This window comes from Lutjanus erythropterus, chromosome 3 (genome assembly GCF_056507025.1).
Source record: "Lutjanus erythropterus isolate fLutEry1 chromosome 3, fLutEry1.hap2, whole genome shotgun sequence".
NCBI classification, from domain to species: domain Eukaryota; kingdom Metazoa; phylum Chordata; class Actinopteri; order Lutjaniformes; family Lutjanidae; genus Lutjanus; species Lutjanus erythropterus.
In genome coordinates, this window is record NC_139319.1 from 36,707,347 (window position 1) to 36,729,373 (window position 22,027).

Consider the following 22,027-nt stretch of genomic DNA (forward strand, 5'->3'; position numbering starts at 1 on the left):
AAACAGAACACACAACATACTATAGAGAAAAAGAGATAAAGTTACTGAACGTCACTGACCTTATCTCAGTTTGTAAGAATTTTCAGGGAAATGGACATTTGAACACCAGAGCTGAATTAAGAAAAAACAGTCTTCTGTTCATTAATTCAAGATTCAAGAAAATTGGAAGGGCAAGTGCCTTGGTCTCCTAATGATATGCATAAAGAAGAAGTCAAGAGGACATGAGGAACCGTGGAGACTCAATGCAGGCGTTTGCTTGTATACCTGTGCTTAATGGGATACACTGACCAATCAGGAATCAGGTTATGGCAGCATTTAACTCTCGCTGTGCATTGTTGTATGAGCTGTGTAGTACCCATCAGGAGTAATAATATTAATAACACCCATTTATGTGACTGGGCAGTTCATGTTCTTAATGAGACAGTTCAACCCAAAATCAAAAATAAATATTTTCCCCCTTACCTGTGCTTTTAATCCATCTAGATTGTTTTGGTGCGAGTTGTGGAGTTTTTGAGCTATCAGCTGGAGAGATGTCTGTCCTCTACAGTATAATGGGACTAGATGGCACTCAGCTTGTGACGCTCAACGCTCAGCAATGACTGTTTCTTTCCGCAAGTAATGGCCCGGTTACTCAAGATAATCCTCACACCTTGTTGTGAGCAGTTTCATGTAGAAACTTTCTTTCGAAGCGAAAGAACATAGTTCCGGTAGATTCTACCATAGGAAGGAAGTAGTCCCTACATGAAACTGCTCACAACAATGTGTGTGGATCATCTTGAGTATCATGATTTCTGGAGAGAGACACTGCTGTTGAATTTTTCAAATGTATTACAAACCGAGTGCCATTTAGTCCCATCATACTCAAGAAAGGGCAGAAATCTCTACAGTCAGTATCTCCAAAAATAGGCAACTCACACCAAAACAATATAGATGGATAAATAGCACTATGGGTAAAAAGAAAAATATGTAGTTTTGATATTAGAAAAAACAAACAAACAAAATAATTAAAAGGGATCTGCAAAACAGGAGCCTGCAATCATCTTCGTTTTCTTTGCACACATTATTCTTTTGAAAATGTAATGTCCTTGTATTTGTTTTATGTTAATTACTTGATTCACATGTTTTAGAATCTGATTGGCTACTGACTCTAAAAATCTAGGTTATTTACACTCACAGCTAAATTGTCTTGTTTCAAATCAAAGTGCTTTTTGTTGCATTCCTGTTGCTTTTAACCACAAAGCTCACTTTGCAAGTACAAATGTGAGCAGAGACATTTCTCTGAATTTCCAGTCACACAAATGGGATGTCATTTCACACGCGTTTTACCATAAAAAAAGTAGTCTTATGTGGTGTTCTATACTCAAAGAATCTTTGTCTATGTATGGTAGAGTCTGGAGTTTTATAAAGACAATTATCTTTGCATTGTTTGTAACGACCTGTAAAAAAAGGTATAACAGAATCTGTTTGATATACAGTATCTCTCTATTTTGCAATTGTACCAAAAGTGGCTTAACTACTGAATAGCTTTGTTTTTTCTCTAGTGACTAGGCACGTGTGTGTAACCGTGAACTAGCGTGTGGTGTGCTGTGTAGGTATGTGACGAGGTAACTATAATGTTCACTATTTCATGGATATGACTTTGATCCTTGTTTGATTTCAGGCCGAAGTGGGTGATGACACCGTGGGTAACTGCACTCTTTCTCTAATCATTGAATCTTTGTCCTCCCGGCCCCATCACTCAGCTCCAGCACTGCAGATTGTGTGTTTATCTGCTCCTAGTCTGCTGCACTTATGATTTGTAGCCTAAATTTGACACTTTCTTTGCCAGACCCGTTTTGCGCGCATTTCTGAACAGCGCTTTGGGGCTTTCGTTTTGGTCCTTCCAGCGTTAAGAGCTCATTATTGCAGATAAAATGACGATGAGAGGAGGAAGTGTTATGGTTAGCCTCGCAAGCTTTGGGTCATGTGGTGAGCTAAACAATGGGCCTACATGGCTGCATCACCCCTACTCCCTCAATAAGTTATTTTTATAGTGTGTGATACAGGTATTTGTTTTTGCTGTGTACATTTTATATAGTTATGTGTATATAATGTTGTTCCTGTTTTGTTTGTTTTTGGACTGTTCTGTAAGTGTCAGGGAAGTGAAGCAAAATTTGTTTATATGTATTTGGTGTTTTATGAAGTGAAAAAAATGTATTCTGCTATTTAATGGTTTGTCTGTCAAAGAGTTAGGTTTACCTTATAAAGTACAATTGCCTCAAACTTTTCTTTTTTTTCGAAGGAAAACCTGATTTAAATTAAAATAGAAACAATTAACAATAATTTAAAAAAAACAAACAGTACATACATGCAGCCTTTTACCTGAACTGCTACTTTTCCACTGTGAAGAAAACGGAGTTAGCTAGCCTACTGCTGTGCAGTTATTAAGATAAGGAAGGCAATGACTTCATGTGTACCCTACATTAATATAGAATAATATTCAAGCAGGTCAACAACGAGCAAAGGCATTGGAAGGGTTTGTGATTTTAAAATATTATTTCTCCATCCTCTTTACACTGGTAACCATTTGCACGTTCAGTAAACTGTGAAATCAGACAGCTACAAATGTCAAATGAAAAATGTCTGATATTATTGTCACAGGACTCCATGGTATTCAGCTACAAGCAACTATTAGGTGTCACACCGAGCACATTTATGTACGTACGTGCTCTAGGGCTGCAACTAATTCATTATCGATTAATGTGTCGATTATTTTCTTGATCAACTGATTCGCTGTTTGGTCCATAAATTGTCAGAAAATTGTGAAGAATGTTGAACACTGTTTCCCAAAAACCGAAGGTGACAGTGTCAAATGTCGTTTTGTCCACGACCCAAAGATCTTCTGTTTAATGTCATAGAGGACTAAAGAAACCAGAAAATATTCACATCTCAGAGAATTTGGACACTTTCTTATAAATGACTCAATGCAGTTAATCCAGTATCAAAATGATTGTTGATTCATTAAATAATTGACAACTAATTGATTAATCGTTGCAGCTCTAAGGTGCTCTGTATTTTTTTTTTTTTTTTTAAAAGGTCCTGTTTTGTACGGCTATGATGCCATTTTTTGATTTTCTACAATTTTTTTCATATATTCTTTCTTCTTCTCTGTCAATCAGTCTGTCTTTACATTTACTTGTTGAATGATGTTATTTGCTGGCAAGTCCTATGTGATGTGTGTGTGGTCTCAGTGGTATGAAATAGGAAGAAACAACCTCTGCTAATATTAGGTTGTGTCAAGTTGAAGCAAAACATCAAACTTGCTCAGTGCTTGTCAAACTGTACGTACTGTATGTGCCACTGTCAAACAAAATGTGTCCACTTAGTCTGTATTTTTATGCTACTCTTGTTTAAAACTGTGTAAACATAAGTGTGTTAACATGGTGGCTGCTGCCTAATAGACATCTCTAATTATGCAAACTGTGTAGGGCAAAATTAGACCTCCTGCCACACAGGAGCGGTGACGCTATTGTAGTCGTGTCAAATGTCAAGTTGTCTGTTTTATAATTGCAGGTACAGTGTGATGTGACAACGTTAAAGAGCTTATATACAGAGTGTTTAGCAGTTTATACATGGTTATAAATACCGGCGCCAGTTTGTCTCTGTTTAAATCTGACTTATGTGTTGCTTTTAAAAGTGTTGCTTACAATTAACTGTGAAAACATGAAATCAAATGTGTTCTATCCATCTCTATTTGAGACAAAGACTGAATGCAAAATATACTGTAGCTGTCATGCAAGTTGAACTGAATATCATTATTTTTGTCTTCCAGATTTGAATATGTTGTGGTTGTGGTAGAGTCAGGGTGTTAGGTCTCTAAACAGCATCACAGTTTCTTCCGAATTTTCCCTCGGCGGACACGATCGGCTGACAACAGTGACCTTTTGTGATCAGCCGACAGGTGGCTTCTCTTAACAGTTCAAGAGCTTGTAAGACACGCTGACCTTATTTTCCATTGCCCGTACAGAGGTCATGACCTCCTCATGAAAAGGGATGTCATCACAACCTCAAGCAACCGCACCTAAACCACATCTATAAATATTTTACAGAGGCAGAGAGGAGTAGTGGAGACACATCTGATGAAACTTTTAAAGGACAGTTCACCCCAAAATCAAGAATCTATATTTTTCCTCTTACCTGTAGTGGTGTTTATCCATCTAGCCAGTTTTGGTGAGTTGTCGAGTTTTGGAGATATCAGTCGTAGAGACGTCTGCCTTCTCTTGGATATAATGGAACTGGATGGCACTCAGCCTGTGGTGCTCAAAACACACATTTGAAATATTCAACAGCAATGTCTCTTTCCAGGGATCACGACCTGGTTACTACTACTATTACTGTGTAGAAAGTACTTTTTTTTTAGTAGAAAGAAAGTAGCTCCAGTAAATTCTACTGCAAAAAGTAAGTACGTCCCACATGAAACTGCTCACAGCAGTAATCTGTGAAATATTTTGATTGACCAGGTCTTGAATTCTGGAAAGTGACACTGATGTTGTGTTTTTCAAATGGATTTTTTTGGCACGTTGAGCACCGCAAGCCAAGTGCCATACAGTCCCATTACATATGAAGAAGGCAGACGCTGCTTCAGCTGATATCTCCAAAACTCTGCAACTCACACCAAAACTATCTAGATGGATAAACAGCACTAGGTTTAAGAGTACAAAATATGTATTTTTGATTTTGGGGTGAACTGTCCCTTTAACCATGTGCCACTTCACTTATCCCAGCTCTGTTTTCTTGTTGACAAAGTGTCAGTGAGTTAACTCAGCAGCCTACTTCTTCAAAAACATCAAATTCTTCTATAAGATGCAAATCATTAACTCCTTATCTTGCTGTTTGGCCAATCAATTCGTAGTCATTCACTTGTTTTTCCCATCTAGTGAATCACGCCACCGGACTCTAAAAGCCCTTTCACCCACTTCCAATGACGATCGATGAGAGTAAATGAGCCAAGGATTCCTTTTGATCGTTTGTTTGGTGTTTTCATCAATAATAATGTTTGCTCTGCCTCCCAAGTTCTTTCTGCTGCTCTCTCTTACTCTCTCTGCTGCCCCTGCCCTTATCAGTTGTTCAGCCTCTAACATAACATTCAGAGTTTAGGTATCACATCACACTTGTTTTATTTTAATTATTTTAATTTGCTTGTGCTTTTTGTTGCAACTTTATTTTGCTCCTGATAACATTTTCCTTTTCCTCCATCAAACCACATGTGTCTGCTGGTAGGCATTCGGCCAGGTTACTCACGGGAGCTGGGATATTTTTGTGTTTCTAAAAGTATATACTGGTCAGTTTAAAGCTATAGAAAAGTAGTGAGTTTGTGTGAATATGGCGTACCCTATTCAGAAAAGCCCTTGTAATAGAAAATTCTGTGTTTTGTAATATTTCTGTATGGGGTGTAATAAATTATTCTATGACAGTACTTTCTATGGGAAAATACTTAAAATGTGACAGTCTTTGTAAGTATTTATCTTCAACTAAATTATTGTACTTTTTTTTTTTTTTTTGCAATTTGTAGATACGTAAAGTGATGATGACAAGGTATTGGTAATCATGAAATTAACTGTTTCATCATCGGTCTGATGCATCTTTTAATTTATTGATGTATATACTGTATGTTTGTTGATAAACAGCTTACTTTATTTTGTATATGACCAATAAACATGTTTTGAAATGGAGCAGCTTCTTTGTGCCTTGTGTCATTGAGGAATATAGGAAAGTTTTTTTAAATATGTTTTTTTCCCCAGTGTATTATTATTGTTATGAATAGGGTGCCACACCAAAAATTAAATACTAGAAATTCAATTAAATACTGCAGTATTTTAAGAAGCTATAGGATGCATTTAAAATTATTTAATTAAGTTAATATAATTGCTACTAAGCAATAAAGACAGTTAATGAGTTACTGTCTCATGCCATATTCTTTTTTGGTCATGACAGAAATCTCTGTATACACTTAATATAAAGTAAGCCATTGTATTGGGAAAAGATATCGCAAAATGAGATAAAGTATTGTCTTTTGGATATATTGTGATTATGTCATGATTTTTGTCATTTTAAAGGTTGCATGACAATGTGATTTTCTGAACTTACAGGCTGTTTTATTTGCCTTCACTCACGTACTTTCTAAATTCACATTACTGATGATTATTTATCAAAATTGTCATTGTGTAAATATTTAGTGTCATAAGTCAGCCATACAAAATTGTTGCAATATCGATATACTTGGTCAAAAATATTGTTATTTTTTTTTTTTTCCATGTTGCCCATCTCATTTTGAGAATTTGCAGTATGTTATTTAGAGAAAATATGTATATTGAGATAGTATATTGTGGAATACTCTAAAAAAGTATTAAGATCCTCTTTAAAAGCTGTAACATCCAGCCCAAATTCATTCCTCTGCATGAAAATATAAAGAAAAAATCAGTTATCACTGACAGCTTTTCTACAGCCACATTCAATGTCTGTGCTGTCATATTTAAAAAGAAAGAACATTCTCAATGTAATATATGAATTCCTGAAATGCACCGTATGGGTATTAATCCATCAAAATATGTCCCAGAACGACTTTTTCATAGCAGACATTTTGACTTGTCCAATAAAGGTGTAACTAATAACAGAGTTAATTGCAGTTGCTGCACAGCCACCATTAAACCTTAGTTTTTTCTGCTGTGATAAAAGGTTCATAGACTGATGTGTGACAGTGTAAGTTTTGAACCTTTGCTGCAAGCCTTCGATTTATTTGAAATTAAGAAAGTTATTAAGCCCCAAATATGTAAAAACAATACAAAGCAATAATTCTGACAGGAAATCATGGTTTAAATATAAATGGAAAATGGAATATATTTTTAAAATCATGTATGATTAATTATTTTTACTTTAAATTTGTGGGGTGTCAACAGGCCAAAGTTGAAGGATGGAATGTACTGCACAATTTGTACTACCAGTTTTTTACCTTAAGCGTTAAGTCACACATGCGGTTATTTCTTTGTTTAGCCAGTCCAGGCTGTAGGTGGCAGTATCAAGTTGTCTTCAGCCCCCTCTGTCTCAAACAGGTCTGGGTGATGTGAAAACATGGAGAGGAGTAGCTTTAGTCTTTATTAATAAGCGCGTCATAGTAATATAGTTGACAAAGTGGAGGAGCTTTTATTCCTTTGGTTAATGTGCTGTGATTCTTCATGAGTTATAGTTGTGTGTTGTGTTTTGAATTGTTATAGTTATTAGTTAATTTTGTAAATCCATGTCAGTGCGGAAAAAACACTCCAGATTTTGAGAGCGTTTCGACGGTTTCCAAACTGTCACCGTCTGCTGAGTCGTGTCGTGAAGGGAACCCCAGACCCGCAAAAGGTCTCGCGAGAGTATAATTTTAATCCAAAATATAATCTTTCTCTATCCTCAACTATGTGTGTTCAGTGTCTAAACCTACAAAAACCTTAACCACAGCGATATGATATCAAAAAGCATAATTAGTTCATATTTTGTGTGCCCAAACGTCACTATTTAGAGACAACGCCTACAAATCTCGCGAGAGGTTCGGACATCAAGGGTTCCCTCTTACACAGACACCGTCTGTTGCCTCGGGAGGAGAGGCGGGTAAAATGTAAACATTGACTCAGAGAGTTTTTGTTCGGTAACTTGTTAGACTTTATTGTGTTACTGTTTAATACGAGGTGCACTACAGAGCTGCTCTACTCGTGCTTCTCTAACGACTTTTAATGATAGGTATTAACTTAAACCGACTGTTTGGTATTAAATGCTAACCAGACCAACCATAGCAAACCCGTTAGCTAGCTAGGGTTACAGCTTAGCATTTAGCAAAAAAAGCAAGATAACGTGAAGATATTAAAGATTATCAACATTTCTTCTTACCGTACCCTCATGCAGCTTGATGGAGGACTACGACAAGTTTGTACAGCATCGTCTTTCTCATCTGATGAAAAGTGAGGAGAAGCACAACAATCCCTCTCCTGCATCCTCCCTCATACGCTTTTATGGACAACCCATCCTTCCTCCCCTGGTATGAACTCTGTTAAATATCATTTTGTTAAATATGATTGACCTGAGTAATCTTAGCCAACAAGGGCAAACGGGCTGAAAACACTTTTAAAGAGTGTACCATTTTGCTTTCTCTTCGTTGTGTAGATAGTCGTGCTGTGCTGTCATTGTTTGACTGGTAGTTTGTCTATAATAGTGCTAAAACAATAGACCATCTTCTCGGCAGCCATATTGACATGAAATAGGATAAACGCAGGTGTTACCAATGACACTAAACAAGGTCATGTTCCATTTAGTGTAGCACAGTGTTCCCCAAATGATCAGGTTGTTGTCAGGCTTCTGCAGAGGCTTGATGAAGAGCTGATCATTTGAAACCATGACCATGACCTGTGATAAAAGAAGTAAAGATTTGGAGTGGTGAACATTAACACTGATGGGAACAGCACAAGATTTGAGTGTAATTTAGACTAAAGATTGGGAGAAACAAAAATCCGTTTTGATTGAATGCTGCCTATTGATAACATCGATGGTTTAAAGGTTAATAATACTCTGAATAGTTTTTTTAGAACAATACTTTTCAACACCAGTCATTTTACTCATAGTTGAGTAGCATTTCAGTACTAATGTAACAGTACTTATAATTGTGTACAGATTTTCAGCACTCTGTTCACCACTGTGTTTAACCAACAATTTCAGGTCAGTATGGCTACTGTGAAAAGGGTCTAGTAGTCAATTGACAGACAGAAACAACAATTCAATAATTATTCATTAAAGTTATCAAACAAAAAAGCTGCAGATTCTTCTAGCTCGTCAGATGTCAGGTTTACTACTTTGCCCTGTTCCATATCATTGTGCTTTTAGTAAGTTATAACATTATTTGGGTTTTTGACTCTTGGTCAGACAAAACAAACAATTTCAAAAAATTTGCAATGGACATTTTATAGACCACACAAGTAATCAATTAATGAAGAAATAAAGTAATTAATAGAATAATCGATGGTGAAAATGATCATTAGTGTCAGCACTGTTAAACATGCATGACATCCCATGTCTATTTTCTGGTAATGGCAGCTCTCGGGGGAGCAGAGAGAAGAGATGCAGCGACACAGAGATGCGGCGCAGAAAGTTGCTGCCCGCAGAAAGATGAAGGATGATGCAAGAATGACTTATGTGCAAACTATCCTACACAGTGTTCAGGTAATGTAAGTCCTGACTTGTCACCTGTTGTACTGACAAACCTACGTTCCTATATTTGTATTCCTACTGTCTTCAGTCTTGCTTAAACCTACTACAAGGAGTTTTTAACTGGATATGAAACAGCCCTAACTTAATACTGATGCCTCTGTATTACCTACATTGGCAAACAAGAACATCCGCAAGAAAATTGGCTATTTCTACGTAGTTGTTCTTAATGGCTGCCACCTGGTAAGGTTCTGTGTGAAATCAGATGAAACGAGCCTGTGTTAACATTTTCCCAGGAAACGTTACAGTGAGTAATACATAAGCTAGTTAGAAAGAAGCTAGAGTTTTTTATTGAGATAATTTTATTTTTAACATTACATTTTGTGGTAATGGTGGAGGAAACACTACCTCTTTTGTTCACAGGGCCCTCCAGTATTGTCAAAATATGAAAGTTCCTTGTAGTAGATTTAAGGATCACTTACACTGCTTAGTCCTGTACAAACATAGAATGTTGTTTTCTTTCATGTAATGTTTTGTCATGCCCTTCTTTGTTTTGATCAATTGCCGAAACTCTTCTTCTCTGTCTTCAAATTTGTTATTGTGTCCTGCTATGATTTGCAGCTGAGGAAGACGCCAACACTTGAGGAGTTGCTTCAAGAGTCAGAGATCAACAACAAATCTTCATATTCCCAAAACACCAGCGGTAGATCAGTGTCGCAGAGCAGTTATTTCATAGGAACAAGGGATAGTCTTTTGCTCTCACCACGGCCTGAAAGGAATGAAAATGATGGTGTTTCCCTTCCTCCGTTGACATCAACTACATATAGTGCCTTTTTTGCCTCCAATGTGAACCCTCAGAAGATTTACCAAGAAGGTTGCCTTATTGACCAACATTACAGCCAACAGGGACCACAGTTGAATTCCCTTAATGGTGCAAGTCACCAGTCAGTGTCCTCAGGTTATGTGACCTATGAGAATTTGGAAAACGCCACCAGTGTCTTTGGAGGGATTGATGCAAGGAGAGAGGACCATGAGTCTGGCTCCTCAGAGGGAGCTCATAATATTGGTGGCTTTTTCCTTCACAACACCTCAAACACAATCGCCAAGATGCCAGATATTATTAGCCATCCTCCCATAGACGGAGAGGAATTGGAAAGGAGTGGACTGAAATCATCCTTTTGTAATGACTTTATAGTAGTAAAAGACATTTGCTGTTCCTCACTCCAGGAGGATTCTGTCATATGTGACCATTTACCTGCGGAGACATCTATTAGCAGTCATGTGGACAGCACAGAGGGTGAAGATAACCTTGACAAAGATCCGCATTTGGACAGAATTGAGGGTCCACTCCCTTCATCAGAAAACAGCAGCTTTTCAGACAATCCAGAGTTGTCACAGACACTGAGCTCTCATCACTGTCCAACGGCAGAACTGCATATTCAGCACAACCCCACAGACACAGAACCAGCAGACAACCATGTAGACGAAGCAGAGCCATCTGAGGAGCCTTATCGTCTGAGCCTCCAGGCCCTGCTAAAGAAATCTCAGGAGTATCGGCGGCGCCAGCGAATGCTTAGGAACCAAGCCAAAAACACTAAAAACCAAGAGAGGACCCAAGAACAGCCAAAAGCAAGGACAGAGGAGCAGAGCCTCTCTGATAAGGAGAATGATGAGTTCCCTCACAAGGGCACCATGACTGCAGAGGGGAAGAAAACTAAAGAGAGGAGAGGCACTTTTATCCCATCAGTGGAAATGTCACCAAAGAAATCCTGGGAAGATGAGAGGATGATTGAGAGTGAGTTTATTGGGAAAAAAGCAAACTTTAAATCTGAAAGCACACATTTAACAAGAGATGGAAATACTAAAGAAGTGACTCGTGCTGAGGAAGAAGCCACCTTCAAAAATAACAAGCAGAACTTATCACAAGAGATCATATTGGAGCCTCAACAAATCAGCTCCTTCCCCCGGCAACAGCCCATCTTGACAGAAACCTCGCCTTTTCAGGAAGCATTTGACTTGACCGCCTGTCCCACAGCTTTTCATAAAGGGGGAAGGAAATATCGCACTTTCCCTGCCCCTAATTTCTGTAGGAGTCCTGTTCACTGCAAAAGCAAAGGCGGTATCCAAGATGGAGAGGCTGCTGATGAGGATGAGGCCTCAAAGAGGAATGTTTTAGTCAGTAGCAGTTTGAATGAAGACCTCAAGGTTGAAGAAGTTAACCTGGAATTACAAAATAGTCCCACAGCTGATCCTTCCACTGTAAATCTTGTGGTTGAAGGTGATGTAACAGGTGTTTTTACCAAGAGTTCGCAGCACATAGATCAGCTTGAGTCCAACCTGTCTGGTCTGAAAATAGTGATCTCGGATCTGGAGTCCACACTGAAAGAAAACTTGGGTAATCACAGCCAAACTGTGAGCAACATGCAAAGTGAGTTCAGTTTTGAAGGCGTCAAACAATCAGAGCAAATTGAACATGAACAACATACGCAGCTTCGTCAGAGTGATTGTCCGTATTGGGAGGATAAACTGAAGGATGGCACTGATAGCAGCAATGCAGATCAAGACCAAAGGTACAGAGAGCAACTGAAGAGACATTCATCAGACAATTTCAACAGCATGCATGAAGATACAGGAAATGAACCAAGCATTAGTGACATGGACGATATTCCTCTCATAGTGCAGGTGAAAGGAACTGAACCAGTTAACTTGAGGGAGCTCAGGCTAGTCAAGACATTAGCTACAGAGAGAGCAAAGGAAAAGGATGTGTGTAAAGAGGGACATACAAAGAGTTACGAACAACATGGCAGCTGTAAAAGGCAGCAGCCTCCAGCTAAATCTATCCTCTCTGTAGCGCAACAGCGGCGAATTCCTGACGTATTCAGAAATGTTCCATCTGAATCCACGGCTCCACGTGACGTCTCAGTGCTTTCAGACACCAGTAACCATCCAGTGGAAAGGAGGAGTGAGACAGCTGTAGAAGGTCACGACTCTACCCGCCTGCCATCTCTCAACCAGTCCTATGATGTGGACGCACCGTCTGGCCTGTGGTTCCTCGAAGGATCAGCGTCTGACTTGGGCTCAAAAGGTCATCTTGTCCAGGAGAAACATCTGACCCCAGAGAGCGGGGGTGAAGGTCAAGATGGGGTATCCAAGGTCAAAAGGAGGCTGCTCATGCATGTGACAGAGGAGACGCGGGAAAAGAGTGCAGATGTCAGCAGAGGAGCAGGCTCCGTGATCAGACCCAACTCCAGTACTCCTAGAGGTCAGATTTAGAGACCATATTCATAAAGCTTTTTAGAGCAAAACATTGAGCCTAGAGATGAAATTCTAAAAAACATCTTAGAATTATGACATTTTCTAAAAAAAAAAAAAAAAAAAAAAAAAAAAAGTACATCCTGGTAAGGATAAGTTATTCTCAAAGAATCTTAATCCTTAAAAGGGTTCCTGAGGTGAAGAACTGTTAGGAGTAATGAGGAGGACTTTTAACACACTTACAGGTTTCTTTAGCAGAAAAGAAAATGTTAGAAAGACTACGAGGTGGAGAAATATTCTCCAAAGGCTGAATGGCAGTGAGTTAATGAAATGCTACAAATATGATCATGCAGCGATAATGTTTGTGATCAATCTCATTAGAGATAATAATAATAATAATAATAATAATAATAATATTATTATCATTATTATTATTATTATTATTATTATTATTATTATATTAACTTTTCTTAAAGCTACCACAAGGAACTTTAATTTTATGTTGATTTTGGAGGTGCTTGTGGAAAAATTTCTCTCCCTTTCTTGCTCAGAGTAGCTTTTCCTAAACACCAAAGCTGGGACTGTTTGCTAGAAATTTTTAGGCTGAGTTAGGAGCTCTCTGAGAGTATTCTCAGAATGTTTGTTAATATGGGCCCAGGACGATAGGGACCGCAAATAAAACAAAATTGAACAGTATGAATGTTTTTAGCTGGTCCTCGGGATCTAGACTGATTAGATTTTTTGAATTAAAAAAGTCAGGTTGTGTGTTCTTTGTTTGAGCCTTGCCTAAAGCAAAGTTTATAAGAATATAAATAAATGACTAAAATAAATAGAATCAGAATTTGGATTCCCAAATACAAATAGTATGGGGCTTGGATTTAGATTAAAAACCTGATCATTATACTCCTTGTCCCTCCATGACACATGGTTATAAAGCTAGTGGCAGAACCGTCTGCCGCATTAGTCCAAATTTTATCTTGCCAACAGTTTTTATTCATACATTGTGTGACCACACATTGTCATATTTACTGCCTTTAGCTGCGGTGCGGTGGTGCGAAGGCCATGGCAGCCAAAAAGACAAGCAGGAGCAACTGAAACAGGCCCACGCTGCTCAGGTCAGAGCCCTGCAAGAAGAGCACAGGAGACAACAGGAAGCGCTACTGCAGGTGAGTCAGTGGGGGTGTACTGTATTATTTGCATGAAATGAGTTGAGACTAGATACTGTCTTAGGCTTTGGGTATTGTTATATCCTGATATGGCATAGGTGTTGTCTTTTCCTACCTTTAAAGACTGCATTACAGTTAAGTTATATAATTTTGTGAGTTTACCACACTGTTCTAGTTCTTTTGTTATTTTCTTTTACCCACTTAGTCATTGAATCCACATTACTGATGATACTTATCAAAAGTGTCATTGTATTAAAGCACAATCTCCCTACAATGTTCTTGCAATATCGATATTTAGGTATTTGGTCAAAAAACACAGTGATATTTGATTTTGTCCACATCGCTCAGTCCTATATGTTATTGGTATTATTGAGGGAATAATTAGATGTTATTAACACAAAGACAAAAAAATAGGTGGCAGGTGTATATAGCTGTGTTTTATCTGATAATACAAGTGTAATCTTAAGGTTATGTGCACATGAATCTTGTATTGAACTCAGAATAGCTTATAAGACAGTTTTGCAGAAGGACATTAAAATATGATACATTAATAATATTAGTACTTTATATGAAAGATTTATCTTAGAGATCTATTTTTTTATACAACCGCTCAAACAAATTAATTTTAAATGTAGTTTCACTTGTATTTTCAGTTAAAGGATAAGTCTGGCTTTATTTGATATTTTTCATATTGTCATTAAATATCATGAAAAGACCAAATCAACTGACCCTACTAACAAGTACTGCCTGTAGCCAAAGCTTTATATAGCCTATATAGCTGTAAACCCCCATTCTTGTCCAAAAAATAGTATTTCCCACACATGCTGTCTTCCTGCCATAAATACTGCACCAAATCTGTGGCTGAAAATCGGGAATATCTGCAGGTCTTGAAAAGTCTTAAAAAGCTTTTCATTCAATGTGGTAAAGAAAGGCATTAGAGAGTATAGTCTAGTATAGTATAGTATTTTTCTTGCCTGCCATAGACTGTAACATTAGTTGTGGTAGATTATGCCAGTCACTGTAGCTAAGATGCTCACTGACTCATGATGGGCAAGTGCTGATCAAAACTTAAAAAAATGTATATTTTTTTTAAATTGGCTAAACCATCATTTTTTTCCTCATTTTAAGTTTACTCAGTCAACAAATAACAGCTGCTCTAATTTCTAGGCTATCAGTGAATTATCATTAATTTTAAACGGTTAAATTCTTAACAGTGATTAATAGATTAATTATTAATCATTATCATCCCTAGTCCAGGTCACCATAATTGATTAAGTATCTTACTAGGAATTATTGTTATATACAGCTTGGAAGTAATAACAAAAGTGTGATGTAGATTTCAAAAATTGTACACCTAATTGTCCCTATATGGTTTCTTTCATGCTTTTACCAGTATGACCTTGAAAATGGCATTGTATTTAACTGTCTTAATTAATTTGATAAACACAACAACACTGCAGAAACAAAAAGAAATAAAAACACTATTTACTATTTGCTTTGAGTAACGTTTGCTTAAATTATGGTGTCTAGCTGTTTTAGGAAGTTACTGAGCCCTTGTTTATAACAAAGATTACAGCTGTGGTGGCTGTACAGAGAGAAAGAGGGGTGCAATGAAGAACTCCTGCAGAAGTTCAACTGACTTTTCATGCAAATGTCTCTCCTTTGAGCATCCAAACACCAATGAACCAACCACAAGAAATGAAAGAAAACCTGAAATGAGACGTTTCAGATGTAACAGACATTTATATATCTCTAAATATGGTTCAAACACAGTCATGTTGATATTTCCTCCATCCCATTGGTCCGCTTCTTGCATCAAATTGCATCACATATCGCTGTACAGATCTAGCACTACGTAATTCCTGTAGAGCAACCATAATTCACTCTACCAAGGCTTTTGACTCACCCAAAGTCACCTATGAGAAATTAAGAATTAATGTTTCAATCTTTTTAAAAAGAGAATATGCTTTGAGAGTTTTCTAACCAAAGCTGCGATAAAACATTTGACCCTAAATGTTCTTTTGAAACTAGAAGCAGACCTTTGAAAGGCTCTGGCTCTGTTCCATATGCACGCACACACACATATACACACATGTTGTCGCCCTACCTGTTAGAGTGTACTTGTGGAGACCTGGGTCGTGTGCAGACTACAGACATCTGCTCATTACAAGAGACCTTCAGACTCTCCCCAGTAAAAAAAACACACAGGGATTCTACCATAAATGTTTCATTACATCCCTAAGAGGCGGGCTGGCATGGTCGCCTGTTTCTGTGTGTGTGTGTGTGTGTGTGTGTGCGCACGCACATACAAGACTTCAAGGACGCCTGCTGTTCTCTGGCAACCAGTACTTGTTTCTTCAGCTTGTGTCTGTATTTGTTCTTGGCCAGTGTCCTTGCCCTATTAATCACAGTCTCTGTTTAATTTATGTATCCTTAACAACAATATAATTAACATAAGCTGTTTAATAAAAAGACTTCTTTTTGACTCCCCTCTGTCCTTCCATCATCTGTGATGTGATGAGAGAGCGAGCTGGCTGGACTCTCTGGTAGAGGGAGGAGGGGACCAAGGGAATTGACACAGAAAAGGAAAGGATAATTTGTTTAATTCATGAGCGTCTGTGGTTAAGTGCCAGATCGTCCCGCCGAGTGCCACCACTAATGGTCCCTTCTCCTTCTCCTCTTCTTTTTTCCCTCTCTTCATCCCTCTCTTTGTTTTGTCTCATACCTCCTCCAACGTCGTTCTTACTCTCTGGCCGTATTAATTTTCTCCGTCTCGCCTGTCTCATCATCCCCGTCATCCCTCTCCTCCTCCTCCGCTCCCTCTCTTCATCACTTCCCTCTTGCCTCTGTGCCCCATCTCTCCCCTCCTGTCTCTTCCTCTCTACCCTCAATTAATTTCTTCCTCCTGCCTCATTTGCTGTCCTTTCCAATTCAATATTTTCCAACCTTGCCTGCTCCCAAATGCACGCATGCGTGTCTGCACACACACACATGCACTTCTCCTTGTATCCCTTCCCTCCTCCACCCTTATGTCTCCTTCTCCTGTCTGTCTCTCTCTCTGTATGTCTCCCTCTCTCTCAGGCATTGGCAGTACGTTACCATCTCCTCCAGAGTGTGTCCTTTCCTTGCTCCATGTCAGGCTCACGTCTTGGGGACACGTTGACCTTTTCTACCCTCTCTCAGGTATTAGCATCACATTTGTTCACTAATGTCAGTGGTGTGAGAATATTGTCCTGCTTCTCCTTGTGGCCACAGGATTTTTATGCATCACCAGTTAGCTCACACGCTCAGGTGAAACAGATACTTCCCCCTTGATGTCTTAATCCATAACGATATCATCTGTTATTGCTCTCTAATATGTATTCAAGTACTGCAGCTCAGCTTCAGTTAGACTAAAGTTGTTCAACAAACACGTCCCTTTAATGCAACAGCTTAGGAATCAACAAGTGAGTGACAGCACATCAGCTGCTTATTATTCTGCTTATTACTCTCTATTATAATGATGAGCTGTGAGTCCACTCGCGCTGATGCGCTAAACAGATGCCAACCAAAAGACCTTGAGAATCTGCGTGGGAAATTAATTGGTTGTCATTGATGGAATTAGCATTCTCCTCTGTCTTCCCCTCTGGTCCTCATTATTCACCTCTCTCATTACTCCTTCTCCCCTCTTCCTCCTGTTCCACAGCCCTCCAGTCCACTCTCAGAGCGCTACCACCCCCTGCTGTTAGCAGTCGTGAAAGGTTTTCTGACTCGCAGGCTGCTGAAGACCGAGAGAGTGGCGCAGCTGGTGCGCACCATCAGGGTGAGAAGAGACAGCAGTGTCACGTCTGTCCTTAGCAGCACTTTGTCTTATTTTCATCAAATGAACAAAAACTGTCTGTATTGGGGCCTGACCAAAACTGGATTTTGGGGGCCAACACTGATTTTAGGGAGTAGAAGAATTCCCATATCAAAATATCTGCTAATATTCTTTATCCAGAGTATCATATACAGAATATTGAATATATACATAAACACACATTTTAGCAGTGATCCTTTAGAATGGTTAACACTTGTGACAGATATAGAAAAGAGGGAGGATATTTTGCAGCTTATCAATAAATGTTATTGTCTAGAATAATATCAGGCACTGAAAAAGTAGAAATACACTTCTTGCTTTGCCCGAGGGCCACTTTTGTATAGTGACAGAGGTCAGTTAATCAACAGGCATCAAAAATAATGTTATTTATCAGATGAAGTGATAAATAAAAATTTCTTGTGGTTTCACCAGGCAGGAACGTTGCACTCGCAAGGTTTGACTCATAATGGCACCTGATATTAGCAACCTTCCATAAAGCAGATGTCATTTGGCAAATTAAACACAGTGCTTTAGGATTGTTAAGAGGTGGCAAACTAGGGGCAAATTTATCTGTTTATTTTTCATAGAATTCCTTGTTTTCATTTTCAACCTTTCAGTGTTTGCTGTCTTTGCTCATCTTTGCCAGTTGACAAATATGACCACAGCATCCCCACACAGGTCAACTGCACGCAGAAATTAAGTGGCACCATAGGCAGAAGTTACAAGGGACAGGAGGACTGAAGAAATAATGAAATAATGTGTGAATCGATTTATTTTCATTTTGAATTAGAAAATGGTTGGAGGGCCACCCAGCAGATTTGACTATCCCTGTAGCAAATGGTGTTTATTAAAAACACCATTTGCTACAGGGATACTCAAATCTGCTGGGTGTGTTAAATAATGATAAACAACTACAAATGAATAAAAACACAAGTAGAGCAAAGTATATGTAAATATTAAACCTGAAGCAAGAAGTAATTATGAAGTATACACAGAATGCTGCCTGTAAAGCCAACAAATAAAAACTATCCACATTATGATCGGTATAACATATATGCTGATAGTGATGTAGACTAATATACCTGTGTCAGGCCAATATCAGACTAATAAAATCAGTCAGGCTGTGGTTTGTATATAGATTAAAGCTGTGTGTTTGTGTGTGTTTGCACATGTAGGACACACAGCAGTTTCTCCAGGCCCTCCAGCAGCAGAGCCCTGGCAGAGGAGAGTTCTTCAGCAGGCAGGACGTTTTGTTGCAGGAGAGAGTCACTCTGCAGGTATTAAAGACAACATGTGCCGTAAACATCTGTTAACCTCTCTGCTCTTCTCTCCTACACTGCCATCTGAGCAATTATTCCCTCCATTAGCAGTTATCACAACAGATACTGTGATTACACACGTTCATTCAAGCCATCATCTGCTCTGTAAACGTTCCCTCCTCCAGCTGCGTGCTGCACGTTATGAGGTCAACGACATATTCTTCAGCCTGTCAGCCAGAGAGAGGATGCAGCTGATCAGCTGGGACAGAGAGCTGGCCCGGGAGAGGGAGCTCCGACGACAGGTAACCTTTCCAGAAGATCTGTGTGAGCTGAAAAAAATCATATACTGTACATTGGTGGAGTGTTGTTTTCTCACTATTGATAGAGAAGTAATAACAAATAATGCCAAAAAAGACACTGGCAGAATGATATGTGGGAAAGTCCTGTTGTGGTGTTAGAGCTGACTGTTACATCACAGCCAGGTGACGCTACACAGAAACATCACTGATTCATTACAGCAGTTCTGATCCAGTTCTGATCATTCAGATTCACAATACCGTTATTTTAATACCATTCAGACATTACAGGGCACCAGCATTTCACAAAGGCTGCACAAATGATTGAAATGTTATCTCAATATGACCAAGTGCAAATTGCAGAAGCTGATTTTTTTTTATTTTTGTAAGTAAAAATGTATGACAAATCAGCATTATAATGAAGTACTGTAGTGCTGCAGAGATGCCCTCACCAACAAATCTTTATGCAGATGTAAGAAAACATGTTGGTTTGGTACAGACCCCAACAAATGTTACATCACAATCCAGTTTTTTCGGTGAAGATGAACTTTTTTTTTTTTTACAAAAATTATCATATGTACTATTTGTGAATTATATCACAATATTTGTCAAAATATTTTTCTTCTATATCATGCAACCCTACACTTCACTCTGCCTCATGATGAGTCTGGTGGAAAATAACATTGTTGCTTTATTTTTCCTGTGTAGTACTTCTAGATCTAATTTCTTAAAGTAGACAGAAGCGACTGAAATATTAATTCTTTACTGTTTCTCTGTATATTTTCTTTTTATTAATAAAGGGCCAGTGTGTAAGAGTTCCAAAGATTTATTTGGAGAATATGGCAGAAATGGAATATAATATTCATAATTATGTTTTCATTAGTGTCTAATGACCTGAAAATAAAAATCATTGCAATTTCATTGCCTTAGAATGAGCACTTTATATCTACAGAGGCTGTGTGTCCTCTTTCATGTGGTCTGCCAAGTTGAACCACCACGTTTCTACAGTAGCTCAGAGAAGACAAACCTACCACTGTCTCGAGACACGAGCTTTTGTGTTTTTCGTGAATTTGGTGGCTACCTCAGGTTCTTCTACACGCTTAAAGGGGAGTGACACGAATCATTTGTAGTTTGCAAGCTCACCACTGGATGCCACTAAATCCTACGCCCTGGTCCTTTAATATGTGTTATACATGGGCTCAGTATAATATACCAACAACTGGGTAGCGCAAAGACTAATATATTCTATACATGTATGTTTTTGCTTGTGTGTGTGTGTGTGTGTGTGTGTGTGTGTGTGTGTGTGTGTGTGTGTGTGTTCAGAGTGGACACATAGGCCAACCCAGGGGAAAGAGTTCTCTGTCAGCTGCAACACAAAAATCACTGGAGAGGAAGAGAGGAATGATGTGAGTTTGGATCTGGATCATTTTCTTTAGTGCACTGTACAGTTCTAAGTGTTTTTATGTGTGCTTGCGCTTGCATGCATTAGGACAATAGTATTACTAAGTGTGGAAGTACAGAATTACAACTACTCACACTACTGTAATTAAGTCTTTTCTGGCAGGTACTTGTCAAGTCTCTGATTTTACTTGTTAAAAAGTTACTAATGCTCTACATAAGTATTTTTTAACACCAATAGTTTATTTATTTATTTATTTTTTAAAAAAAGCTCAGTTCAGCTTTTTTAATGAATTGCACCACAGACTAAGATTTTTTTTTCTTGCACAACCAGTACCTTTGCCAGTGATTGAACTATGTCTTCTCTTCCCTCCAGGATCCAGAAAAAGGCAGCAGGAAGGCACAGGGGAGTCGTGTCGAGGACTGGACACAGCAATGGATCCTCTGCCGAGCAGCTGCCAGAAACCAAACGAGGACAGTTCAGAGCAAATCCTCAGAGGGTCCCCAAGAGCACTTACTCCTCTAGACCCCGATGACACTTTCCTAATTGGCCCCAGTGAGCACTCCTAATAAGGCCTCTAGCGATTACATGAATATTGTATAACTAATCATTTGAGTTTCCAAATCCAGATTTGACATAAAATGATGCCTGTTGCTGATGAATACATTATTGTATCTCACATCAGGTGCACTGTGAAAGTTTTCACGCTCTACAACCAGGGTGTAATATAGTGACGACAGCTCCTCTCTTCGTCAGATGGAGTAGTTTGATATTGAGTGGAAGCTCCGGTGGGAGGAAGACATCGTATAGCTGCTCTGTCAGTAACAAAAAGTTTTTACCAGGTCTGCTTCCAGTATTTTTCAACAACTTCAGTGTACTAATGTTGCAGATGTAAGTCAGAAAAATGCCGAGTGGACAGAAAAACATTTTTGACTTCATTTAGCTGAACCTTTGATGGGTTCATATCTATATTCAGTGTAATATCCACAGTAGATGATGGTTGGCACACTCCCGGTTTGGAGAAGCAGAGTGACACCATCACACAAGCTAAGCAATGAATTGCTGTGGACAGGGTCAGCAACAAAAGGTATTTTAGCCACTCAAAAAAGGTCTACCTAAAAATATCAGTTTAAGTGAAAGCTATATTGAGAATATTTTCACCGCTTTACTTTGCTGCAGTACAGCCTTTTCTGATGGGAGACCACCATTATTTAAGCTAAATATTGCTTTCTCTGCACCAACCAAACCCCATGGCTGAAATCAGTCATTTTACCTCACAGAAGACAAGAGTTGCTGGTCTACCTCTGCGTAGACCAGTTAGTTTGTTTGTGTTATTGTGTGACTTTGGTGAGTCCAAACTAACCATCTAACACATCAGAGTTACACAATAACACAAACTTGCTAACAGATGGGGGAAGTAGTGGAACAATAGCACTAATGATGGCTCCATTACATTTGGATATTCCAGTAAGCCAGTGGTCACCACCTGGGGATCATAAGTTAGGTCCTGCAAGGTGATTAATTAGCACAGGAAGCATCCAAGATCTATACAGGATATGCAACAAAAAAATTCAGACTTTACAGTAATTACTGAGTTACTGTAATTC

At 38.7% G+C, this 22,027-nt stretch overlaps 1 protein-coding gene across 2 annotated transcripts; it reads left to right on the forward strand.

Annotated features, from left to right (window-relative positions):
* The first annotated feature begins 7,607 nt into the window (after nt 1-7,607).
* cp110 (centriolar coiled-coil protein 110) lies at nt 7,608-21,271 on the forward strand. 2 transcript variants are annotated; one of them, XM_084716003.1, is made up of 10 exons: nt 7,608-8,050; nt 9,100-9,225; nt 9,832-12,472; nt 13,501-13,628; nt 16,710-16,811; nt 17,314-17,430; nt 18,642-18,743; nt 18,911-19,027; nt 20,345-20,427; nt 20,796-21,271. In XM_084716003.1, exons 1-10 carry the CDS (start codon nt 7,922-7,924, stop codon nt 20,953-20,955), a joined length of 3,705 nt encoding a protein of 1,234 aa, XP_084572129.1. In that variant the 5' UTR covers nt 7,608-7,921; the 3' UTR covers nt 20,956-21,271. The 2 variants fall into 2 exon arrangements, with proteins under 2 accessions (XP_084572129.1, XP_084572130.1); XM_084716004.1 differs by lacking the exons at nt 16,710-16,811; nt 17,314-17,430; nt 18,642-18,743; ... (1 more) ...; nt 20,345-20,427; nt 20,796-21,271 and adding an exon at nt 16,151-16,700.
* Nucleotides 21,272-22,027: the final 756 nt, after the last annotated feature.

Bases quoted from the DNA above. Each gene is read 5' to 3' on its own strand.
- cp110 (XM_084716003.1), top strand. From the start codon at position 7,922: ATGGAGGACTACGACAAGTTTGTACAGCATCGTCTTTCTCATCTGATG. The intron at 8,051-9,099 runs GTATGAACTCTG...TGGTAATGGCAG, and splicing joins AACCCATCCTTCCTCCCCTG to CTCTCGGGGGAGCAGAGAGA. The intron at 16,812-17,313 runs GTATTAGCATCA...CCTGTTCCACAG, and splicing joins CCTTTTCTACCCTCTCTCAG to CCCTCCAGTCCACTCTCAGA.